The sequence below is a fragment of the Sodiomyces alkalinus genome, assembly GCF_003711515.1.
Source record: "Sodiomyces alkalinus F11 unplaced genomic scaffold SODALscaffold_2, whole genome shotgun sequence".
Classification (NCBI taxonomy): domain Eukaryota; kingdom Fungi; phylum Ascomycota; class Sordariomycetes; order Glomerellales; family Plectosphaerellaceae; genus Sodiomyces; species Sodiomyces alkalinus.
In genome coordinates, this window is record NW_021167080.1 from 4,101,101 (window position 1) to 4,118,577 (window position 17,477).

Genomic DNA, 17,477 nt, shown 5'->3' on the forward strand with positions numbered 1-17,477 from the left:
GCTATAGACCTCCCCTTTCAGTGAGAGGCTTCGAATACCAAGTTCATGGTCAAGCAGACAACCATGACGATCACGCCATAGCCGGCCAAGCCGATGGCCAGCTTCCGCAGCAAGTCGTGCTCGAGGTGCTCCAGGTCCCACCTCCACCGCCTCCGCCACTTGCGGGGGTCGAGGGCGACGCTGGCGGCACTGCGGATGCTCTGGATGCTGTTCGCCAGGGCCGGGTCCGCTTCTTCGTCGTCGTCGTCGTCGGAGGCGAGCATGTCGCCGGCGTCGTCGTCTTCCTTCAAGAGACGCTGGTGGTGGATGCTCTCCGGGTCGCTGATCTTGTAGTAGAAGAGGCCCGGCAGGATGAAGCTGATGCTGGTCGACCCGATGCTGCCGACGTACGCGAGCACGCGTTCCAGGCTCGACACCGAGAGGGCGACCAGGTAGCTGGCGACAAGGATGACGGAGGTGAGCAGGGCGAAGCGCGTGTCGCTCATGGGCGCCGCTGCGGAGTCGGGACGGGCCGAGCCGGGTGCGACGGCCGGGTTGAGGAGGGGGAGGTCGTTGTTCGGGGAGTTGGCGCGGGCGCCGGGGTTGTTCTGGCCGCGGTTGGGACGCCACTTCAGGACGGCGTCCACTGAGGCCCGGCATGGATGGACCTGTAGTGGGATGGAGAAGGTGACAAGGAGGACGATGCCGAGCTGGCCTATGAGAATAGCAAGGGACGGGTCGTCTGTTGGCGGGCAGGAGGAGTTAGACAACTTGTCTGATAGGATGCAGGCTTCTTCTATTCTAGGGCGACGGAATAATGTACTTACACATCGACACAATGTTGCCAGTGACTTTGTTGCCGAATGTGAGGTAGCCAGTCACGGCTACGAGGACGTACATGCTGGCAGCAGAACCAATGCTCGTGCCCACGACGCCGACGATGCTACCGGGGGAGGCGTCCTTGATTTCGTTGAGAATCGAGAACATCTAGAGGAAAAAGAGTTCCATGGTCAGCGCTGGGTCAAGGCCGAGGTAAGAAAAAAGGGAAAAAAGGAAAAAAGGGAAAAAAAAGAAGAAAGGAAGAAAATAAGAGAAAAGAAAAACACAAGGTGTGCAGCTCACGTTTTGATGACATGTATAGGCAAATACAACCACAGGCAAGCTGCTCAGAAAGGCGATAGCACTCTGCGGTTGCACGATGCGTAGGTCGTTTTTATCCGCGAGCGGGCCGGTGCCAAAATGGTAGACGACGAGAATGACAAGATAGCCGATGGAGAAGAGGGCCACGATGCTGGTGTACTTGAGCGAGTCGAGCTTGCGCAGGAAGCTCAGCGGGATGACGAGCAGCATGAAAGCGGTGACCCAGAAGTCCCGCTGGACGAGGTAGGGGCGGGTTTCGGGGATGCTGCTGTCGAAGCCCAGGACCACCTTGGGCATCAGGTCGCCGATGATGATGAGGTACGAGACGCCCACGCCAAAGCACTTCACGGCGATGGCTCCATCGAAGAAGACGGCGGCGTTCGGGTAGGTGAGCTTCGATATGGCGAAGAAGGAGGAGCGCCCGCAGTCGAGGTAGCGAGCGCAACGGCCTTGGAGGTAGAGACCAAAGGCGGCGGTGAGGCCAGACCAGACGATCATGATGGAACCCAGCACAATGCCCATGTGGGAGAGAACGGACGGCATGGCCAGGGTGCCGGCACCCACGACTGTGGTTCAATTTGTCAGTTTATCCGGCGGTCTGAATGGACAAAGCACCACCTTTCACCCATTGTTGAAACCGGTTCGCAAGTACGCACTTGTATTTAGCAGATTTATGATACTGCTGAGCATGGAGGCCTGGCCAGCGCCTTCCCAGTTTCTCCTTCGTGACCTACTCATTGGGGTATCTGTATTAGAAATCGAACTTGAGAAAGAAGGGGGGTTTTGTGAGGCGTACCGTGGCATCTCGTCGGAGCTTGGTCTTGCAGAGGGACCAGCACTGCCATCAGAGATTGCGGCGTAGGTGGTCATTTAGGGTCGGCGCAATGCGCGCGGCGAGCGGGAGAAGCCAGCGGAACACTTGATGTGGTCGATTTCGTTTTGACGTGCTCTTCAGTCGTGTCGTAGTTGTGCGGAAGAGGAGCCAGAGCTGTCGTTGCTGTTGCCGTGGCCGTGGCTGTGGCTGTGGCTGTCGTCGTACCACCTTTTCCCCTTTCCAGTCCAACGGGTGTCCTGCCTCCTGAAACCCTGAGGGAGTCGGCGATGTATTAGATATGTAGAGAGGCGTGATGTCGATGGTGGTGGTCTTGGAGTGCCGTGCGAACGCTACACCCCGCGGTTCTCCTGACTTTCCAATGCGTCAAGACAAGACAGTCAGTCAGGTGGGCTTCGTCTCTTCGTCTCTTCGTCTGCTATCGAAGTCTAACGGTCCGCCGGTCGAGTTGTTAAACTTTTTGGTCTTGCCGTCCACCGCTCCCGCCTTGTGATTTGATTTGAAGTGCGTTGGTAAAAGGGACAGCGTGGTACGAGGCTAGGATGCTACCTGTAAGGTAGGCTAAAGTCGGGGCTTGTCGTGATATCCGTACTTGTAGGACAGGGCGGGAGAAGAGGGTCGAGTTGTCATGTTTTAGAATAATTAACGGCTAAAATCAAATAAATCGTCTTGGCCCGGCATCTGGATGCCGGAACCTGAGGGAAACAAGCCACAGGAAATGGCTTTGTCAGCATTGTCCCGTCCTGCTAAGCCACCGACGCAGGTACTGGTACTCCGTACTCCGTATAGAATACTTGGTACTTCGTGTGGCAGCTCGAGATCCCTCTTTTCGTGTTGTAATTATTTACTTCGCAGCTTCAACTTCGCGTTCAATACTCTCTAGGAGGACCTCTTTTTCCAAAAGTCGTCTTCTTGTTGGTCAGCTTGCCTACAATTTACAGAGCCCAGAACATGGACGTCACATTAGACAACACCACCCTGTCGACGCTCTCCCTCCTAGAGGCGCGTCTGCTACGCATCGAGCATCTTCTCTACGGCCCGTCCGCCGCTCCTACTTTCTCACAATCATCCCGCGAAGACTCCGCAGCCGAGGCCCTAGAGAGTTTAGAACGTCGGTTTTACGCCCTTCTGGGCCGGATTAAAGTCTATGGCGAGCTCATGAAGATCTGTAGGTTGTGTTGTCCTCTCCAACTACCCTCTCCAAACGAGCCGCCCTCTGTTTGGAAACCACAGGGGAAAGAGCGCGTGAACCAAACCTAACACAAACCCACCCTCCCAGACAAGGTGCATCCGACTCTTTTCCACCCCCCTCCCCCAGACCAACCACCCATCGACCTACCCGCCGAAGCCATCCGCGCCACCGTCATCGCCTCCGCCGCCAGCTTCCCCGCCATCGCCTCCTCCTTGACATCAGTCTCCGACTGCCCCGTCCCAGACCCCGCGCAGAGCGCCGCCCTGGCGTCCCTGGCCCCCCGAATGCGCGGCGTGGAGGCCACGCAACGCGTGCAGGCGGCAGAGATGGCGGAGCTGCGAGCGCGGAGCGAGGCCGTCATCCAGAGCTGGTACGAGGACGGCGTGCTGGCCGCTTCGCGATTCGTTGCCGATGTGGAGGGACGCGCCGAGAAGGTGGAGCGCCGCATCAGGAGGGCGGAGAGGGAGAGGGAGAGAGAGGCGGCGGACGGCGCTCTCTGGGAAGAGAATCGATCTTGACGAGCAGGCGAGACGGGAAAGACGCTAGCACTTACCGTTGTAATAATGGCGGCCGCTCAGACTCCGTTATGGGGAAGGGGGGGCTCTGGAGACACGGCGGTGGGTTTGGGTGCCTGCAAGCAACGGCGCAACAGAAGCGCAAGAGCGCAAAGCATTGCTTCGACTACAGAGAGTCTCATAAGAACCTCTCGTTGGATTCGGAAAGGCGGCGCCGCCCGAGGAACGTGTGAGTCAGCTGATCCTATTCGCACGATTCCATCATGATATGCTGACCCATCTCCGTACGGAGGGGGAGACAAAGAGCGCAGACGATATAGATGAGGTCAAAAAAGGGTTGCGTGGGGAGGTCGATCGACGAGAACCGAATCATGTTCTTCAGTTTCCCGATCTACGCTTGTGTCGACTCTTTTGGCTGTCGAAATGGCCAAGCGATAGTAAACCTCCGTGATCGAGCGAGAATCCGCATCTCTTAGCGGCCAGCACGGCGCAGAATAACAGGCAACTTAATCTCGGCCTAAGATGCTAGCCTAACAACAGCATGAACCGTGAACACTGCCTTACTGTAGCACAGTGGTCAAGATTTACCCCTACCGGCTGACGCTTGCCATCGCCGGGCCTCAATTCCCCATTAAAGTGCGAAACGCAGGTCTAGTTGGTCATCGCGGGAAAGGCCTCGTCAGCCCTATCCCCTCGCACTACCGAGATAGGGTGGCCGTGGTACGGAGTAGGTGACATCTTCGTTCGGTGCGGGGGGAATCGCTTTGTCCCTCCTGCTTCAGCAGAGGTCTTCGTCGAGTCCGCTCCTCCAGGTGGTGGACAGGCTCAAAAGACATGCGTTTCGGGTATGTACAGAGTCGAATGTACCACTTTGCACAACAAACTCGGGAAGATGTCTGAGCCAGTCAAACAGACTGATTCCGGCTGGGACGAAGTTGTACCAAGCTCTCGTGACCACCAGGAGGTCCGCGGGAATGGCCCATCTCGGCCGAGCAGGTGCGCCGACGGCGAATGAAACGCACAAGGGTGGCGCTCGTCACTTCCCCTGCGTCGTCACTGTCATGGCTGGGTTGGGTGCACGATGGGTGGGTGGTATTCGTAAGAATTAAAGAGAGACGCAAGCTGGGGAAACGGGACACTGTTATATCGCCAATCGCCAATCGGAGGCTTTACAAAAACATCGGCATTATACCCAAGAAGGCGAAATTAGGCCAATTAAGACGGTGTGAAACTACAAAATTACCGTGCGATATTACCCAGGTTGCCTTTTTCTACTGTGTGATTCTAGACCATTTGCGACATGTCGGCTACCTTAGGTTAGACTATGCCGCATAGTAACACTCGGGTAACTCACACTGTACGGGCAATGTATTCGCGTCCAAGGTAGCGTAGCGTTGGCGGGTACCTTGGCCAGTGGTGCGACACGCCATCCCCCGACTGCTGCATGTCCTCGGTACGAATACAACCCCGACCTCTACAAAGTAATCAGTACCTAGGTACATAGAGTCACCTCACGCACAGCACGAAGAAGACCTCTCCCTGGCATTCCAATTCGTGGTGTCGTCGCGTTCCTTAAAGTACGAAGTACCTACATCTTCAGTCCCCACCCTTATCCAAGTTCCGTGGGATCCATTCATTTCCCACATCTTGTCCTTGTCCAACTGCGAGGGCGTTAGCACTCCGCTTGTTTTGTCGCTTCTTCTCCTCCCAGAACTCCCCCCATCCTCCGACGTGTTTCGGTGAGACAACGCAAGGAGGCGCATTGTCTTCTGCAAGCTTTTAACAATCTGCAATCCTTTCTGAAGAACGTGAAGAACCGGCGTCTTCTCTCACGAATGGAAGTCACTTGAGGTACACACCTGTACAAAGTACTTCGTGCTTCGTAGACGCACAGCCCCCTTCCTGGCCCCAGCATTCCAGTTTCCCACAAGGGCCCCTGCACGGAATCACCCTTTTCGCCTTTTTCGCACCACCTTCCACCAGTCGACCCTTCCCATTACGCTCATTACACTGATTACACTCATTACACAGCTCCGCACGCCAAACCCAGCCATTTCAACGCTCTTTGCTCCTCGCATCCCCTATCCAAGTAGTCAACCGTTCATTCCATTCTTTCTCCTCCCACCACCGCCGTTACCATCAACGCCACCCTTTACCCGACTCTTTTTCCTTTTTCAAGCCGCCAACACCTTTTCATTCGACTGGCCGTGCCTTTTTTGTTCGGTTCTTGGGATATCTGCACCCGTTTCATTGTTTCCATCGAGACACCGAGTGTCATTCATCTTCATCTTGGCTTTATCTTCGCTCCCGCTTCCAGTTTTTTTTTGTCATCTTCGTCAATTCCTTTGTGCTGACGCCGCACAATAAGGAAAGAGGAAAGAGAAAGAGAAAGAGAAAGAGAAAGAGAAAGAGAAAGAGAAAGAGAAAGAGAAAGAAAAAGAAAAATATCAAAAACAAAAGAACCCACCCCCGACCCAGGAGGACGTATTGCTGCGCATCCCTCCCGATCCAGCCGAGGAAACAAAAAAGAGCACTGCATTTCCCGACCAGTGGAAGCGTTTCTCTTTCTCCTTTGCTTTGTCTCCGATTCCTTCTTCGTTTCCTTCACCTCCGAACCACCACATACGACTCGATTCCGACCCCCGATTTGGCCGACGCACATCTCCAGGACATCAAAGTCGACGGCGCAGTCAGTCCTGGCAGCGATTCTCAATTCAATCGACGCCGCGACACCTATTCGGACACCAATGCAAATGCACCCTTGGTAACATTCGATATCGCCAATCATTCATCCGAGTCTTACAAGGCCACATCTTGACCGACTAGAATCGCGCTCATAAGTCGACGGGACGCCACTGTAAAGTCCCGGAAATACGCTACGCCGTCTCGCGATCGACCGAACCGCGACCGAGCTCTTCCCTTATGCAGCCCTACGGCTCCCTGCGCTCTCCATCGTTGAAGAAAATGGACAACTCAAGGGCTCATTACGGCCGGAGGGGCGTTAACATGGGCAACGTCATCGGCGACCCTTTTGCCCTTGCAACAACCTCCATTGCCATGGTGGGTTTTCTCTTTGTGTCATCGCCTAGCCAAAGCGGCACCTCCTTCTCATTGCGTTTGCTAACCTGCCGCCTCGCCTGGATAGCTCGCCTGGACCATCGCATTTATCGCTTCCGTCGTTTCCGCCGTACAAGCACGTGCAGAACGCCCATACCCTTCCTACGCGTGGTGGGTCCTAATATACGAACTCATCCTCATTCTCGGCGTTTTCTTCGTCGTCGCCGCCGATACCATTCAGACATATCACGCCGCCCTGTCGGCCTATCTCGCTGCCGGTCTCGCCATGCTGTCCGTGCTCATCAACTCCATCGTCTACTCCTCGCAGGGTGCTCTCCAGGCTGCCTCCGCAGGCTTCATTCTCCTGGCCATTGTGACGGTACGTTCCTGCCCCACTCGGACCCTTTTGGGGTGGATGATCAGATCACCTCTCGAGCCGTCGTTTGTATTTGTATACCATGCGCCACATGTCTTGCTAACATGCGATCTGGGAATAGTTTGTATGGATATTCTATTTCGGCTCGGCGCCGTCTGCCTCGCCCCGCGCATACATCGACTCGTTCGCCCTGCAGAAGGAGTCGGCCGCCCGGCATACCATGAACTACGGAGGCGGCCGCCCCGAGACTTCCACCTCCGTGCAGCCTCCCCAGATGTACACGTCGGCACAGCTCAACGGATTCGAAAATCCTTCGCCCGTCGCCGGCGTCTCCCAGTCCCAAGCTCGCAACTCGTCCAACCCCACCAACGTCAGCGCGTCCACGGCCCCGGCGACCAAACCCGTAGGCCAGGATCAGGAAGTCGGCCCACCCACCGAGTACCCGTATCATGCCAAGGCCATCTACAGCTACGAAGCCAATCCTGACGACTCCAACGAAATTTCCTTCAGCAAGCACGAGATTTTGGAGGTCAGCGACGTGAGCGGTCGGTGGTGGCAAGCACGCAAGGAGAACGGCGAAACGGGCATCGCCCCCAGCAATTACCTGATTTTGCTATGAGTTGACGACCTATTTTTGTTTTTCACTTTTTTTTTTTTTTTTTTTTTTTTTTTTTTTTTTTTTTTTTTTTTTTTTTTTTTTTTTTTTTTTTTTTTTTTTTTTTTTTTTTTGTTTCTCATTTCTTTCTTCTTTTCCTCTCTTGTTGCCATTTTCGATTCCTTGAGCCAATCCCTGGAGAGAAGGAGGGGAATTATACAGGACAATTCCCCTGGTGATACCACGGCGAGCTTCGTGTTCGACTGGACGACGAGCGCGGTGTTGAAATTTACTTGCGGCTGGGCTTGTGGGCATTGGAGTACCTTTCAGGTTTTCGGGGGACGGGAGCACCATGCAATACGCAAAACGCAAAACCACACGGCAATGATCCGAAACGCCAAGGTCCAGACGACACCGTTATTCCCAGTTGTCTCTTTTCTCCCGTCTTTTATTGTCGGACCATTGTTGCTGCTTATGCTACCTACTTTCTACTGCCATACGCCGAGCCCATTGCTTGGCCCGGGCGCCTCGCGGGGCGATGGACCACATTGATTAAAAATTGGTCGTGGCTGATGCGGGCGGACGGGCGGACGGGCGCACCGGAGGATAGGCGCACCGGAGGATAGGCGGTTGGATGGACGCGGCATGTGTCTCCTCTTCGGAGTGGCGAGGGCATGGACTGTGATTTTATGAGGGAACAGGTCGATCAATATGACCGGTGATCAGTGATATGGTTCTGATAGTCTCTTGTGGATGGAATACCCCGAGTTTCTGCTGATCGATGTTCCATCTTTCTTGTGTATCATCCCGGTGATTTGACTCGAACATGACGCCTGATTGAAAGTTCAAAGCGGCTTCGTACTATCGTCCGTCCATTTGCCTCCATGGTGGAAATACCGTGATTGTGGCTGTTGGGTTGGTCATTCATCGGCTATGGTCTATGCGGTCTTGCCGGTATAAATGCTCTTCTCGTTAGAGCTCATGGCTCGGTCTCGTATACCCGCTCCGGTGCGGTTCAGTCGGGTTTTTGTTTAGATAGTATCCATGGCTTGCTGAAGAATTGCTGATATCCTCTTGGTGCATGCCATACGCCACGGCTGTCGTGTTCCCTGTTCCCTGTGTTGGGGGGGGGGGGGGGGGGGTGGGCCCGAAGAAAATCCCGTCCCAGGACCTCCAATCGGTGCAGAATCCCAAGGCGAGGAAGACGGTTTTCACGAAGCCTTCTCGAGCCTCTTCCTCAACTCCCTCTCCTTCTGCGAAACCTCCAGCTCCAACCTCTCCACACTATACTTCAACCCTTCCTTCCGACTACGCACCGCACGAGCCTTCAGCCCCCGCTCGCCCGCGAGGGTATGCCGCCTCTCCCCCGCCCCCGCAGCAGCAGCCGACTTGGGCCGAGACCTGGACCCGGACCCATGGGCGGTAGCTGTTGATTCGGAGTCCCCGGCGGCGAGACGGCCGGCGAGCAGGTCGGACCTGGCCTTGAGGGTTTCGATGCGGCGGTCGCGGCGGTCGACCTGGGCCTCGGCGCGGTCGAGGAGGAGGGCGATGGAGGGGCCGATCTCGTCGCGGAGGGAGGCTTCGGCGGCGGCGAGGCGGGCGGAGGGGATGAGCTCGTAGTGGCGGGTTGTTTGGAGGACGGTGGCGAGGCGGGGGAGGTCGGAGGTTGCGGATTCGAGGGTTTGCACGGCGGAGGTCAGGAAGCTTAGGGAGTGGGTGAGGGAGGAGACGCAGTCTGCGTAGCTTGCTTGGTTGGACATTTCGTGTCCGTTCTGGTTTCGTTTTGGTTGTTCTGGGGGGCGGGTTTATTTCTTTCTTTCCTCTACCGTTGTTGGCCAGGCACTTGGTATCGGCAATTCGAGTTTGTATGTCGGTGCATGGGTATCTTGATGGGATGGATGGTGTTGTTGTCGTTGCCGACGGGAGTGAATGTTTACGAGTTACAAAGTGACACCCGCTGGAGGTGGTGAAGATGGATGCCCCGCCATGCACGGACCACGGCCTGAGGATAAGAGTTCGCCTTAGCCGCATAGACTTCGATTTATTCATAAGACGGGCACCTTTATGTGTTTAAAGGGGTTGGGAAAAGATGTACCAGGCACGCCGCCAGGTGGTCACCATGGGGAAGATGCCAATATTACGTTCATTTCTCCTTGGGATGAGCTACGACTATAACGGCTCTAACAACCCTCGACTCGGCAAACCAGCGGAACAATCTCGCAGCTAGCTTGAACCCGCCCAACGAAATACCGTACTGTCCCAACGCCCGCTCCTGCCGGTCCAGGAAAGCCACCAACCCGGCGAACACGTCGTCTGTGACGTCCCGGATGGTGGCCGACTCCCCGTCGTAGCCGCAGGCGACGAGTTGGTCGCGGTACTCGGCCTCGGTGACGAACGTGCGCAGCGGGCAGCCCATGAAGACGCCGACGGCGCGGGCGGCCCAGACGTCCCGGGCCGGGGCGGTCTCGCTGAGGAGCAGGTCGAAGGCCATGAGGTTCGCGTGGAGGCGGCGCGCGGCGTATTCGAAGACGGGGCCGCGCGAGGGCGAGAAGTGGTACAGGCAGTCGAGGGCGAGGAGCCACCGGGAGGTGGTGGTGCGGTCGTTTCCGTTTTCGTCGTCGGATAGGGAGTCGACTGCTTCCCGGACGCGAGGGGACCAGGTTGTTGGGCGGGCGGCGTCGGCGCGGAAGAGGTGGAATGCGTCGACACGGAGGGTCAGGCCGGACGAAGTTGTGGGGGTGGTGGGGGTAGCGGTCGTGGTGGTCTCGTCAGGGTGTTCGAGTTGGGTGTCCAAGGTAGCTATTTCGCGGCAGATCTTGCGTGAGGCCGTCTGCACCTGGGCCTCGTTTAGAGTGAGGCCGACGTAGCGGAAGTCGTGCCAGCCTCCGGACCGGACCATGCGGGCGAGTTCCCAGGTTTGGTCGCCGCAGCCGAAGCCAAGGTCCAGGATAGCGAGTGCTTCATTGCGTTTGGAGCGGCGGGCGGCGGCGTCGCGGTCTAAGAGGCCTGCGGTGCTCACGACTTCTTTGAGCAGGTTGGCGGCTGCCTCGTCGAAGTGGATGATGCGTTCGCCGTCTTGCTTCTTCCTGTATGATCTTGTAAGCATTCCAGGAATTGTGTGTGGATCTTTTTCTAATTTCTTGTCTAGAAAAAGATAAATAAAATAAAAATACGAGAAGAAAAGAGGAAATTGGGGAAGAAATACCAGTATCCCACATTCATCCACATAGAAGGAAGTGGTGTCCGGATATTGAGCTTCCAATGCGCCAGGCCGTAGATGTCGCTTGTGCGTAGGAAAACGAAGGCGGCGAGGGCAATGAGAACAACTGTCGCCGCTGCGCCTCCGACAAAGCCTATGGCTAGGCCCTGTGATGCCGTGAGCGACACCATGGCCACAACGGTCTAGAGAGAATGGAATATGGAAGAGAATATGATATTTGGGTCAACGCCGAAGAACGTAGGTTGAGAAGTCCCGGTCCTCGTCGTCTTAAAGGACTCGGATAAGAGGGTCGACACCGAGAAAGTCGCAAATCTTGCAATTATCCAATGTTAACCCTATAACCGATCACTACTTGTATTGGGTACCGGAGGTCGAGGTACCTACCTACCTACCTACCCGGTTAGGGGGGGTTATAGGTCAGAGCTCGAACAGAGAATTCTGCACTGACCAGAGCCAGGACAGAGATATCGCTGTCAACATAATGTTCTAAGACTTGCGACATCTGACCAGTCCATCGGGCTCCGACCTATAACCAGCCAAACCCGGGTAGGTAGGTACGGAGGACAAAGTAGATCTGTAAAAAGTACCTATGTGTGAACACAGCAGGGTGACGACGAGACTTATATATCAAGAACAAGACGGGCCCTTTCGCTATTTGAATGTAAATAGATGTAATAAATGTAATAGCATAGAAATTTATGTATTATATATATACCTCTTCCATCTTCCCATTAGTCATTGCGTCATGCCTTCATTGGTTTGAAGGCCGAGGCATCGCCAAGGTCTCTAGATGCTCATGAAAATGCACACATGTACTCATTACCGCAAAGATGCGCTCTCCCAAGGGACACGCACACCAAAATCACGGGCCACTCGCATAGCCGACACGATACACCCCTCCAGCAGAACCATGCCGTCCCAGCACCAAGCGCCCGTCACCCAAACATCGTCCTCCCCACTGACCCATCCCGCCGCGCCTCCCTCCGCCGCTACTCCGTCCGTCTCACCCAGCATCCTCTGCACGATGGCCCGGCTCTGGACCGTTCGCAAGGTCCGCGTGAACCGCGCCGTCTGCAACGTCCTCTTCCGGTCGGCATCGGGATCGAAGGGGCACGTGCTCACCACGACTCCGCTGGGCATGACGTGAAGGACCTCCGACCGAGACCCGGCCTCGGAGAAGCGCGTGCGAAAAGTGATCGACTGGGGCGGGGGAGACGCGTCGGCGCCGACGAGGTGGTGGTGCATGCAGCCTTCTTCTTCTCCGCCTGGTTGACTCTCGCTGTCGTTGTCTTTGTCGATTAAGCGGTAGTAGGTCTCCGGGCCGCCGGTTCCTTCGCGTTTTGATGATGATGATGATGATGAGGAGGAGGAGGAGGAGGAGGAGGCGGGGATGATGCTTGGCCGCAACACGGAAGTCTCCACCCATACGGTCGGGAGCTGAGCGAGCGTAGATCGCAGAGGACGGAAAATGCGTGCGGCTACGTCAGGCGAAACGGCCAAAACGACGCGGTCGAACGTCTCCTCTTTGGTCTCGTCTTCTACCCCTTTCCCTTCAACCCACTGCTTGTTCGCCGGCCGCCACCGTACCGTCACCCCCGCACTGCCTCTCGTCCCGTTCTTCCCCGCGTCACGCGGCACCACCTCCACCACGCGCGCACCGAGCCGCACGTCCCGCAACCCGGCCACCAGACGGGCCTGGACCTGGCGCACGCCGCCACACACGGCGTAATGCTGCTGGCCGTGCGAGAGGCGCTTGTAGGCCACGACGTCGCTGGCGGGGAACGCCAGCATCTCGTCGTGGGAGCAGGTGGAGACGCTGCTCATGAGCGGCAGCAGGTAGTGCGAGACGTAGCGACGGGGCAGCCAGACGCGGGACAGGTAGGCGCCCAGGGACTCGGAGGGCTGCGGGCCCACGAGGAAGCAGGCCGCGGTGAACCAGAACTGGCAGACGATGAGGTAGAGGGTCTCGAGGAGGTGGAGGAGGACGGGGCGGGAGCCGGGCCAGGGGGGTGGGGTTTGGTGCAGGTTGGAGGCGTGGACGAAGTAGGTTCCCGGCGCGCTCGTTGCTAGGTTGTTGGCGGCACTCGAGCCCGGATGATGGGAGGAGGGCTGGGGTGAGGTCGCGGAGGACGACAGGGCCTTGGCGAAGACGAAGAGGAAGCGGACGGGGTGTAGGGGGATGGAGAGGTGGGAGTACATGCGCAAGAGGTTGGCGTAGTAGCCTCCTGCCGAGGCACGCATGGGCAGGTCGACGCGCTCGACTGAGCCGGTCTCTTCGTTTCGTACGGCGACGGATGCCGAGTCGAAGGAGAGACGGTCAGACTGGAGTTTCAAGTTAGTTTCCGGGGTCTTTGGTTCTGGATAGTTGGCATTACAAGAAGAAGAGACAAAAAAAAAAAAAAAAGGGGGGGGGGGGGTGTTTACCTGTTCAAAAAGGGTGACGGCATAACGTTTTCGGTCGTCATTGTGGAGGAGATAGGCTGTGGTGAGGCCTGCTAAGCCGGTGCCGACTATGGCGACGCGGGTTTGGCGAGGATGACGGCCATCCTCGGTCCCTCGGGCTTCCTTCTGGCCCATGATTCCAGTCGGGGTGCTTCAGGAAAAGCAGGCTTGCGAAAGACAGGATTCTTGTGTTGATTGTTCTCAAGTCCGCCAGTTTTCTTTGCCTTCCTTTTCAAATTCTTTCTTCCTTCACTTCTCAAGGCGGACTGTCCTGGGTCTCGAAAGTTCAGAATCCAGGGTTGTAACGTCTCTGCGAAGAAAAGAAAAAGCCCAATACATTTAAAGAAAGCAAGACAAAGCGACAAGACGGCATGACGCCAATGATAAACACGATTTCTCTCCCGGTAGACCGCGTCCGGCCTTCGCCGCTTGGGCCCAGAGTGAAAAAGCCGAGACAGAAAATGTCTGCATCTGTACTAACTCCGAAGTAATTGAGTTGTCACCTGCGAAATAGTTCAGGGGGAACAGCCACTTCAGGGGAGGGACTCCAGGGGCTGGGCTCCAAGACCAGGGCAACGTTAGTGGTCCAAGCTGGATGTTAGCGGCCGTTAGTGGACCCTTAGGGGGAGTGGCTGAGTGTGACGTCGACGTGGTCGGCGTGTCGGGTCGGGACGTCAGTTGGTCCGATCGACATTCGACGCTCCACCGTGCTCAGATCGCTCACTAAGCAGATATTAGTAAGCTCAACTATTGCATATCCTGCCTCCCCGCTTTAGGTACGCGGGTACTTGCACGGTACGTACTTGTACGTACAGGTCTTCGCGATCTTACCTTGAGCTTCACCGATGCCCAGGCCTTTTTCTTCTCTTCTTCTCATCGTAATTACTCCATGCATTCAAATTCCCAACCCTCTTCACATTGACATTTGCATTTTCCCTCGCATTCGCATTTACCACGGTGGCAGTGCCCCCCCGGTTAATGACGCGTACATTCATTCACCCGCAAGCCGTCCATCTCCATGAAGACATAAGCAGCTTAGCCCGTACCATCAAAGAGGGAGAGATTTACGGACATCACCCTAAGCTGCTGCAGACGCGAAAAGGGGGCATGGGAGGACAGAGAGCACCGAAAGACGACCATCTATTCATTCCCCTTGGCCCTCTTCTCCGACGTCCATCATGGCCACCACCGTCTCCAACATCCGGCCCCTGGCCATCTTCACCGGCTACATGGTCACCGCCGCAGCCCTCACTTCCAAGTGCATCTCCATCATCCTGAGCAGCAGAACCGCCAGTAGTAGCGGCCAGAGCCAGACCAAGAATACCCCACCCCGCCGTCCCCGTCCCGTCGTCACCCTCCTCTTCGCCCTCCTAGCAGCCGTCAGCCTCGCGACAACATGGTACCACATGTTCCGCTACTTCCGCTGGTCCTACCTCGACTGGGCCGAGGACCACCTCCTCCCCTTTGGCGGCGACCTCGACCCGTCCGCGGGGCCTTACTTGGGCGCCTGGCTCCGCGACACCTCCCTCTTCCGGCAGGCGTGGGCGTCGACGCTGGAGACCCCGCCCCGGGCGTGGTGGTCGCTGCAGATTTTTGGTTTCTGCGCCCACTGGAGCGTCATGCTGGCGCTGCAGGCCCGGAAGAGACGCATCCCGCACGCGTGGGCGTTCATGCTGCTCGGCCAGGTCGTTGCCATCTCCTTTGCCTCGAACCTCTTCTTCCTTGCCGTCCTTCTCTACGACGTCGCTGCCGACGACGACGACGACGACGAGGAGGAGGACGACATCGGGGGAAAGGGCGGGAAGGTTACGAAGACGCCCTCGCCCTCGCCCTCGCTCTCGCCCTCTACGGCCCTGTTCTGGTACCCCACCATCTTCGGCTTCACCATCGGCTGGGCCCTCGAGATCCCGAATCAGTTCGGCCGCCCGCGTTTCATGCCCATGCTGCTGGGGCCGCACGTTTTCGCGTTTGCGCCGCTGCTTCTCAACGCCGTGCTGCGCGCCGACCTACCCGCCCGTTTGCTGAACCCGCCTTCTTGGTACGTCCGGGCCGGGTTTATGACGGCTCTGGTCGCCGTGGCCACGAGCCGCGTGGTGAGTGCCGGGGGCGATTGGGCACTGGTGAAGAGCACGCTGTACGAACATCCTGCCGTGAGCAGCGTGGGATGGGATGTTATTTGTTGTTGGGTTAGCTATGCGGCTTGGGCGGTGTTGGGAGAGGCTTGATGGGGATGGGCGCGTAGTTAACAAGGTGGATTCATCCCAGTTTACATTACATTATATAGACAACATGAAGACAAATGACAATAGACCAAGGCAAATCGCCCCTCGCTTTATGGCCAAAACAAACGTTCCGCACATGTTAAGGGCCCCTAGAAATCCAACCTCCCCTCTATTTTCGTACACTTAACCCATGCGATAAACGGCATCTTTTCGGAAGTATTGGCTGATATCATTGTCCGTCCCGCAGGCCTCACACGTGTGCATCACCCTGGAACCGTCCAGTCCGGGGCCGAACTGGCCAGGACCGCTGGATCCGTCGGCTCCTTTGGTACCTGCACCTGATCCTGCACCCATAGCCGACCCCATGCCACCATCCTGGAGCTGGGGCTGGGTAGGAGAGCCCTGGTGCGCAGACGAAGAGGCCATCGGACCACCCATCACGCCGCCCGCCTTCTGGCCCCCCAACTTCTGATCATAACCTTGGCTCTGGCCCCGGGGGTTCATGCCGGAAACGAGCCGCGGGTCGTAGCCCTGTTCGCCGCCGCGGGAATCAACGCCCCCGTAGGTGGACTGCAGACCGCCACGCTGCTGCGACGAGGAATCAGGGTCCATCATGTGAGACGACTTGGATACACCAGCGGCAGGGTCAGAGCGAAACCCGTTACCGCCCCCCCTTCCCTGCGCGAAAGGCTGCTGCTGCTGCTGCTGCTGAGGCATGTTCTCCCCCCGTCCCATGGAACCCCAGTACGGCGGTGCACCTCCTTCGTTTCGGAGGCCGCTTCCCGCCTCGCGGGGTTCCCTCTTGCCTTGGTACGGGCGCGTGTCGCCGCCGCCAAAGTCAAAGTCGACGCCCGAGTCGGTGGGGTGGTGGCTGCTGTATTCGGGTGCTGCTGATGCGTTTTCGCGCTGGACGTGGCGGCTGGTTGGCGGGGGTTGGTTGTCGCTGTGGGTTGTGGAGGAGCCGGGAGCAGCGGCGGCCGGACCTGGTGCGTAGGTGCCGGTGGGTTGGTTGGCGGCGGCAGCGGCGTTCTGGTTTCGGGGGTCCCGGTCGGTTGGGTATGCGCCGGGAGCCGTGTCGGCGGGGTCTTCGTCGCGGATGGTTTCGTCCCTGTCGGGGTGGAGGGCGTCCTTGATCTTGTCCTTGAAACCCATTGTTGCGGTTGTGTGTTCTAGTTTTGTGTGGAATGAACAGGTGTAATCGGTGATGATATTATTATCAGCGTTAGAAAATGTGTGGTTTGTATTAGTGAGGGTGAGTGATTGCGGATGGAAGGGAGAGAAGACGAGCATGGAGGAAAAGGTGTTCGAGGGGCATCAATTTCAAATAGTAGCCCATGACCCTTCATGTCTGCGCAAAGGCTGGCGCCTCTGACATCACAGAAGCCAGCCCCAAGAGTCAGTCCTGGGCATGATCGTCACCCAAAAGATGGCTGGTGGTGGTTATCTGGGATCACCATGACGTTACCCGTTAATCCATGGATTCAACGGCGGACGGGAACCTCTCCACCCTGTGACCTCACATTACGAAAGCCCTTGTTCGCGTTGTGCAAGAATGGAAAAGTTGGCCGAAGAACCCGGATCCGACTTTCAACGGTGCTTGTTGGCATACGTCATTTCACCGACTCACCGAACTCACCGACGCCCCGAGACCGAGACTTACACTGACCGACATTGACCGACGCTGACCGACGCTGACCGAAATTACCGAGTACCGACTGGTTTTATGTTAGTCGTCGTCGTCGTCGTTATTGTTATATATCACACAAGCGACGATATACCACGAGGACCACTATGCCGTTAATCTGGCAAGCGAGCAGTGGAGCAGTGGAGCAGTGGAGCACTGGAGCAGTGGAGCACTGGAGCACTGGAGCACTGGAGCAAAGCCACTCAACAGCATATGGACGGCA

The 17,477-nt window shown here is 56.9% G+C and overlaps 7 protein-coding genes across 7 annotated transcripts; 3 read left to right on the forward strand and 4 right to left on the reverse strand.

Moving 5' to 3' along the window:
* Nucleotides 1–17: 17 nt before the first annotated feature.
* On the reverse strand, nt 18–1,989 carry SODALDRAFT_322283 (vacuolar amino acid transporter 5; the record flags this gene model as incomplete). Its single annotated transcript, XM_028609707.1, has 5 exons — nt 18–721; nt 807–966; nt 1,102–1,685; nt 1,776–1,849; nt 1,916–1,989. The coding sequence occupies 5 exons, from the start codon at nt 1,987–1,989 to the stop codon at nt 18–20; spliced, it is 1,596 nt and encodes a 531-aa protein (XP_028468884.1).
* Nucleotides 1,990–2,806: 817 nt separating this feature from the next.
* On the forward strand, nt 2,807–4,007 carry SODALDRAFT_330796 (hypothetical protein). The gene is made up of 2 exons (XM_028611292.1): nt 2,807–3,119; nt 3,231–4,007. The coding sequence occupies exons 1-2, from the start codon at nt 2,903–2,905 to the stop codon at nt 3,659–3,661; spliced, it is 648 nt and encodes a 215-aa protein (XP_028468885.1). The 5' UTR covers nt 2,807–2,902; the 3' UTR covers nt 3,662–4,007.
* Nucleotides 4,008–6,622: 2,615 nt separating this feature from the next.
* SODALDRAFT_273375 (high osmolarity signaling protein SHO1) lies at nt 6,623–7,710 on the forward strand (the record flags this gene model as incomplete). Its single annotated transcript, XM_028607893.1, has 3 exons — nt 6,623–6,718; nt 6,804–7,094; nt 7,213–7,710. The coding sequence occupies 3 exons, from the start codon at nt 6,623–6,625 to the stop codon at nt 7,708–7,710; spliced, it is 885 nt and encodes a 294-aa protein (XP_028468886.1).
* A 1,120-nt stretch (nt 7,711–8,830) lies between these two features.
* On the reverse strand, nt 8,831–9,676 carry SODALDRAFT_330800 (hypothetical protein). The gene has a single exon (XM_028611293.1). It carries the CDS (start codon nt 9,444–9,446, stop codon nt 8,898–8,900), a length of 549 nt encoding a protein of 182 aa, XP_028468887.1. The 5' UTR covers nt 9,447–9,676; the 3' UTR covers nt 8,831–8,897.
* A 153-nt stretch (nt 9,677–9,829) lies between these two features.
* Nucleotides 9,830–13,769, reverse strand: SODALDRAFT_343203 (hypothetical protein; the record flags this gene model as incomplete). The annotated part of the gene is made up of 4 exons (XM_028613115.1): nt 13,331–13,769; nt 11,764–13,228; nt 10,913–11,045; nt 9,830–10,781 (listed from the first exon to the last, which is right to left on the reverse strand). The coding sequence occupies exons 1-4, from the start codon at nt 13,481–13,483 to the stop codon at nt 9,830–9,832; spliced, it is 2,703 nt and encodes a 900-aa protein (XP_028468888.1). The 5' UTR covers nt 13,484–13,769.
* Nucleotides 13,770–14,199: 430 nt separating this feature from the next.
* SODALDRAFT_330803 (hypothetical protein) lies at nt 14,200–15,689 on the forward strand. Its single transcript, XM_028611294.1, has one exon. The coding sequence runs from the start codon at nt 14,527–14,529 to the stop codon at nt 15,571–15,573; it is 1,047 nt and encodes a 348-aa protein (XP_028468889.1). The 5' UTR covers nt 14,200–14,526; the 3' UTR covers nt 15,574–15,689.
* Nucleotides 15,690–15,753: 64 nt separating this feature from the next.
* SODALDRAFT_376807 (hypothetical protein) lies at nt 15,754–16,722 on the reverse strand (the record flags this gene model as incomplete). Its single annotated transcript, XM_028614846.1, has 1 exon — nt 15,754–16,722. One exon carries the CDS (start codon nt 16,720–16,722, stop codon nt 15,754–15,756), a length of 969 nt encoding a protein of 322 aa, XP_028468890.1.
* Nucleotides 16,723–17,477: the final 755 nt, after the last annotated feature.